Source organism: Solanum dulcamara, chromosome 6, assembly GCF_947179165.1.
Source record: "Solanum dulcamara chromosome 6, daSolDulc1.2, whole genome shotgun sequence".
NCBI classification, from domain to species: domain Eukaryota; kingdom Viridiplantae; phylum Streptophyta; class Magnoliopsida; order Solanales; family Solanaceae; genus Solanum; species Solanum dulcamara.
In genome coordinates, this window is record NC_077242.1 from 11,018,495 (window position 1) to 11,025,027 (window position 6,533).

The 6,533-nt window shown below is 32.1% G+C and overlaps 1 protein-coding gene across 1 annotated transcript; it reads right to left on the minus strand.

Moving 5' to 3' along the window:
* Positions 1-4,148: 4,148 nt before the first annotated feature.
* On the minus strand, positions 4,149-6,158 carry LOC129893044 (cytochrome b561 and DOMON domain-containing protein At5g47530-like). Its single transcript, XM_055968536.1, has 3 exons — positions 5,360-6,158; positions 5,006-5,260; positions 4,149-4,679 (listed from the first exon to the last, which is right to left on the minus strand). The coding sequence occupies exons 1-3, from the start codon at positions 5,984-5,986 to the stop codon at positions 4,356-4,358; spliced, it is 1,206 nt and encodes a 401-aa protein (XP_055824511.1). The 5' UTR covers positions 5,987-6,158; the 3' UTR covers positions 4,149-4,355.
* Positions 6,159-6,533: the final 375 nt, after the last annotated feature.

The window sequence follows — 6,533 nt, forward strand, 5'->3', positions numbered from 1 at the left end:
TTTCTGTGGTCGACGTTTTGTTTCCTCGTATTTCATTTTGTCAACAAACAATTTGACTTGATTACATCTTAGCTTAATATTATTTATCATTTATTATACTTTTTTCATAATATTTTTATTTTATATTTTCTTTTTTTAATAGATTTATCATTTAAATTATTAATACATAATATTATGTAATGATAAAGAATAACACAATCTTTCTAAATATTTTATTCATTAAAATAATACAATACAATACATTATCTATCTATATTATTATAAAAGCATAAATATAAATATTGATTGACCAAAATATCCACTAAAAGTTGATTTACTTATTTGTTCTTTTAAGTTAAAATTTTCTCTATCTAAAAAATTACTAATGGGTATAAATATAATTTTATACTAGAACTAAACAAAACATATTTCTATTAGAATTAAGTTTATTTTAGGATAGACATTATCCTATTAATACTAGGAGCTTAACATTAAATATATTTCAAGTAAATTATGAATAGAGAATTTCTACACGTTTAATAATATTGATCGATCAAAATATCCATTAAATATTGAACGATTTTTATATCTTTAATGAGTAAATATTTAATAGTTATAACTTCAATTAATTTCAAAGTGTTACATATTTGCATAATAATTAAATTAAATATCAATTATTTTAAAAAATAGTAAATGATAATTTTGCCTATTGTAGAAAAATAGTAAATGATAAAGTCAGATCCAAGGTTTGATGTCGAGGTCGAGGTCAGGTCTCGTGTCGGAGGTTAGAATCGGGTGGGGTCGGGTGCAGGGTCAAATCTTGGATCGGAAGTCAGGTCCCGATCCGAGATTTGAATTGGATCCTAGGTCGGGAGTTAATGTCGGAAGTCGGGTCCCGAATTAGTGTCGGGTGTCAGGTGTCGAGGTTGGATGTCGGGATCAGATCTCAAATCAGAAGTCAGATCTCGAGTCCTGATATGAGTGTTGCATTAGATCCTGAGTCGGGAATCAAATTCTTTTTTGTATGATAATTGATAAGGAGTAACGTGCAAAGCACGTTCATAGACACTAGTGTAACAATACAAAACAACCATCTAAACATAGTGTTAATATGCTTGGTACAAAGGGAAATGTTTTCTAAAAACTTTTCTTGGAAAATAATTAACATCTTTTAGTGTTTGATAAGTAAATAAAAAAAATTATCCAAAAATATTTATATGTAATTTAATAAAATACCCACAGCACGTTTGCTTGAAGGGGAGCCTTGAAGTAACTGATAAAGTTGCTGTGTACTGCCCTTTTACTCACAGCACGTTTGCTAGGGTGCAAAACGAATAATGATGAATAAGATGTATTATTGTAATAATAATGTTGGCATTATATAGAAACGTTCATATTAGTTAAGATTGTATTAAAAATGACATTATGTATTGTATAATTTTTAATTTATTTACAAAGATATCCCTCACAAATATGAAAAAGATGTGAAAAGGGGTTTGAGGGTTAATTGTGTCTTTAATTATGTTAATGTATGCATTAAAAATTAATGTTTGGATTGTTAATACCATGATTTGTCATGCATTAGTTATATATAACATAATATCAAATAGAGTGTATAACTAAAAATTGTATCAATCAAGATATTCGTAATACACAAAACTAATGTATGCATTATTTTTTTTCTAATGCATTCAACTAAACAACCTCTTGTGGGTTTGGAATGGGGCATGAAGTGGAGGTGTAGGGCCGTTGGGTGGTTGAGTGGGAGGAGATAATGCAGTTGAAATGTCATTGATGAAACTTGTTTTTTTGCTTATCAAAAATTATTTACTTGAACTTTTTTCATAGAGAATATTTTTCAACACATTTTGATTAGCTAAACAAGAGAAAAGTTATTTCGAATAGGAACTTTACTTTTTTTCGGTATTATCGTTTTCATTAGGCGTTGTCTCGTAACAAATTTTATCTCTATCTTTAAATGTGAAGAAGCTATTTTTGACAGATTCTCGACTCAAGAAAAAATATTTCAAAGCATATAAGAAAAAAGATAGTGAATCGAGACTATAAAAGTCATAACAAAATACTACATATAGCATGTCAAAACATTCTAGAAAAAAGAAAGAAATTATAACAAAATAATACAATAATCTAAATACAAAAAAAATTAGATACTAACAGAAATAAAAGGACAAGAAACTACATGAGTAATATTATGTACGACTACCGTATAGAAATTTAAGCGAAGAAACACTCTACTACCTGCTAACCTCCCCCTAATCTGTGTACTCTACAACCTCTTATGTATGGTTATGTTCTCGATAAACTGAAATTGTGTCATGTCCTATCTTAGTGGGTACTTGAATTGACTTATTTTTAGTGACTTTTGACTTTTAAACTTTTTTTAAAAAAAGTTTTGAAAGTGTTTTTAAACACTTTTTTTAAGCTGAACAAGTACCCCAAAAAGTCAAAAATCAAAAATTACATGTTCCCAATTTATGACTTTTAACTTTTAACTTATAAGTCACTTTAAAAAAGCCAATTCAAACACCCCATTACTTGGCCTACCTCTACCTCTCATGAATTCATTCATAGTCAAATCTCTCACACATGTGCATTGACGCATCCGCGCATCTAGTCTTTACAAGTTCAAATCATCACAATCTCACTTCCCCATCTTGTCCTCCACCAAAGCCTATAATAGGGAACTTTCATTCCCACTAGAAGTCCTCGGGCCATTCACTTTTTAATAAAATATTGCTTTCTCACGGCGCCTCCTAGGAGACACTGGAATCGGCATTTCCTCGTCTTTCAGTCACAGTTGATTTTTTTGTTTTGGACTCCACAAGAATTTGTCGCGCTGACTCTTGCACCGCTGGAGCAACTTCTTCTCTCATCCTTCCTAAATGTTGATCTTAATACTTACTTAAGAACAAAAAGAATAGCTAGGTTTCCTTTTTCCCGAAACCCATTGGAAAGAGCAGTGCAAGAGAAATCATAAAAAAATGATCGAATCTTCGGACGCCCTTATGGGTTGGGCCACACACGTGCTACAATGGCAATTACAATGGGAAGCAAGGCTGTAGGGCGGAGCACTCCCACACTTGGCCACATTATTGTTAGTAGAAAATATAGATTTTATCTCGTTTAGTTTGAATTTTTCCTTTTAAAAACGAACTGAATCAAATAGTAGTAATAGTTTCGTGCTTAAGTGAAGAATTAAGCAGATTCTTCAATATTGAATCTGAGAGAAATCGGTATAATTAAGAAGTAAAAGAGAGTAATTTACATTATTTGATATTCAAGCTAATCTACAATATTGGATAGTATACAGAGAATTTATAGACAAAAAATAGGATTAACTAATTCCTAATTACTGTTAACTTGTAACTAACTTAACTATTAAGTGTAACAGACTGCTCACCAGTCTTTAACAAACTAATACTACTTCTAACTATTTTTTAGCTTTTTTCCTCAACATTAAGTCAACTTGGCACTTTTCAATTTTTTTGGCAAATTAGGTATTGACTAGCAATGTGTTATTTCTTCTAGAAAAAAACGACTTTGCTTGCATTTGCAACTAGTAAACATTTTACTACTCAACATGGCCTTTACGTATTCCACTTCTTTAATTTGTTTTTCAAGTTTCATCTTCTAGAAGCCCCAATTCATGTTTTTCCAACTTCATGACAATATGCCACTTGGCAAACTATTATAGTTCCTCCGCTTGCGGGTTATATCATTTGTAGGAGGGATAAGAAATAATAATTTTGGAATAAAATGCAGAATTATTTTATTTTGTGTTTGGTAAGGAAATTAATTAATTTTGAAATTACTTATTCCACCATTTATACTATAATGATGAAATACGTTATTCAATGGTATCTCCCCCCCATACCAAAAACAACTTAAAGGCTTGTTTGGTTGGGGATTTATCCTATCCCAGGATTGTTATCTCACTCACAATGTGAAATAATTAAATTAGAAATAAGTTATCCCACGATTTTATTCTAACCAAACATGAGATAAACCTAATAATTCAAAGATTAATTATTCCTTATCCCTCGTACCAAACAAGCCCAAGTGTACAAAAATTAAACTCACACATTATACCATATCTTCAATGGTGCTAAATTAAAAGAGAACTCTTATTGCCAAATAAAAGATGAAAGTGAATGAAAAGACTACGAGCAATGATAAAATAAAACCACAAATAGGTGGTCTCTCAACATATATGTATACAAGAATATATATCCATCTGCAAAGAGCAAAAAGAAAAGAAAAAAAACAAAATTTCATGCTAAACAATCATCTGAACTAAACAATCAAAAACATATATGCATACTACAAAGCATGTCCAAAGTGACATTTAAGTTAATTTATGCCTGCTGATGATGAGTCCCATTTCCATAAGGATTAACACCATTTGTTCTATTTTGTGTGTTCTTGTTAGAGTCTGTTTTTTTCCTTTTGATGACAATGAACCAAGTGAAGGCTTCTAATAAAACAGCAATGGCCCCTAAGGCTATGATCACACCAATGTAAGCCCTCTTCCAATTCTTTTGCCCATTTAATGCATCAAATCCTTCAAACACATTGACGATGCTCAGACTTATTACCGCGTATCCAATAGCATGGTGGTAAATGTTCCAGTATAATCTGTACTTGTGGTCTGGCTTTGGCCTTAGAAGCAAAGCAAACACCTACAAAGTTGGATTCAATCCTTAGTTCAGATGTCTAAATGAAAAAGAAAAAAATCGCAAGTTTGAGGGGGTCATCTATGTATTAAGCCAAAAAAGGGGAAATTCTTTTGCTCTTTAGTTAAGGGTCCGGTCTTTTAATGTCTGCAGAAGTGAATTCAAGATTTAGAGTTAATGCTTTTAGATAATAGTGATCTATATATATGTGTAACATGGTTTGAAGTAAAAACAGTTAATTCAGTTGAATCCATCGCGCTTACTCTTTTGTTCGTGTGCAATTGTTTGCAGAAGTGAATTCAAGATATAGGGTTAATGTGTTCAATAGTTACCTGAAGAGTTCCAAGGCAAAAGAGAGTGATGCCAATGTTCCTGTGAGTAGTGAATTCGATACCAGTAGAATCACTGCCAAGTTTGAGACCAGTGCCCCATCCAGCAACACCAACAACATAGGCAGAGGTTTGACAAGCAACATGTATATAAAACCAAGCTGGATTTGCTGCTTTGAACACCTTCAAGTACCTTGCAAATACTGCTCCCATTGGCATTAACACTCCCCAACTCACTGCATTCAATACTCCATGAACCTGTCAAATTTTCAAGAAATCAAACATGTCAAAACTCTCCTTTCTTTGTTGCTTCTAATTATTTGGGGAGAAAAAGGACACTAGATATATATAACTTACATATCTTCTGCGTTGTCTAGAAGTGACTGAGCTACCACCACCACCTAACTCTCCATTTGCAAAATCAACACTTCCAAAAGACCTCATATTATCACCAGACTGAACATGAACTGTCAAAGCCTGACCAGAAACTCCTCCATTTTGCCAAGCCTGATTAAAACTAGTCCTTCCAGCAGGAAGTTCCAAAGTTGCAAAAATGATAAATTCATTGTTTGAAAACTCTGCTGCAATTCTTGGAACATTGAAACTTAAAGCACCTTCTGTTAACTGAGTGCCGTAACTAGAAACAGGGGAAGTGTAAGCATGAATTTGTCCACTAGAATTTCTAAATGCAACCAAACATTGTGAACCAACCATCATGGATCCATCAATATTTAAACCCCAAGCTACCCAATCTGTATTTGGTACACCTCCATGTCTGTAAGCAAGATCCACTGTGTGGTTATCTGGATGGTAACTCCAGTGAAGAACAGAATTTAGTACAGGCAGAGGATTGCAAGTTGCAAATATCTGGTTATTTCGGAATGCAAAAGCTGAGCAATTTTGAGTTTGAGCATATGAAGTAGTAGAAAATAGACTTAGAATCAAGACTAATGAAAACAAAAAAGTTGTTAAAAGTCTATCCATTAAATTCAATCTCTTTTTTTTGTGTTCTGTTTTTTTTTTTGTCCAGCAAAAACTCAAATTCAAGAACTTGGGTAAGTCCCAAAATGTTACAAGAATTGGTTTTCTTGGGTTTTGTGATGATTGAATCAAGAAAATGAACTGTTTGTTGAAAATTGAGGGAAAGTAGCTTTAGATTATATAGATTTTTGAAAGAGAAAGGGGAAAGGAAGGTGAAGTAGGTGATGACAAATTCTAGGGAGTTAGTTGACCGCTTCCTTTACGTGGAATTTCAGGCATATGGACTCTGGTGTAGTTAACTTCTGGAAATTTTCATATGAATTCGGTAGGATCTAATAACGTTTACTCAAAGAAATTTATTAAATATACACAAATATTAAGTTTAGAATTTAGTTATTAACAACTAAAATGGTTGTTATAAAATTCAAAATCCATAACATTAAAATTGCGACTTCGCCTCTATTTTGAGTTTGAGTTCTTAGTATAAACACATTTTTGCTAGATTTTTCGGTATAAATCAAAATTTAATCGGGCCAATACAAATATAAAA

Coding starts and splice junctions, on each gene's coding strand:
- LOC129893044 (XM_055968536.1), bottom strand. CDS start 5,986: ATGGATAGACTTTTAACAACTTTTTTGTTTTCATTAGTCTTGATTCTA. Junction 5,261..5,359: donor CTAGACAACGCAGAAGATAT/GTAAGTTATATA, acceptor AAAATTTGACAG/GTTCATGGAGTATTGAATGC. Junction 4,680..5,005: donor TTTGCCTTGGAACTCTTCAG/GTAACTATTGAA, acceptor CCAACTTTGTAG/GTGTTTGCTTTGCTTCTAAG.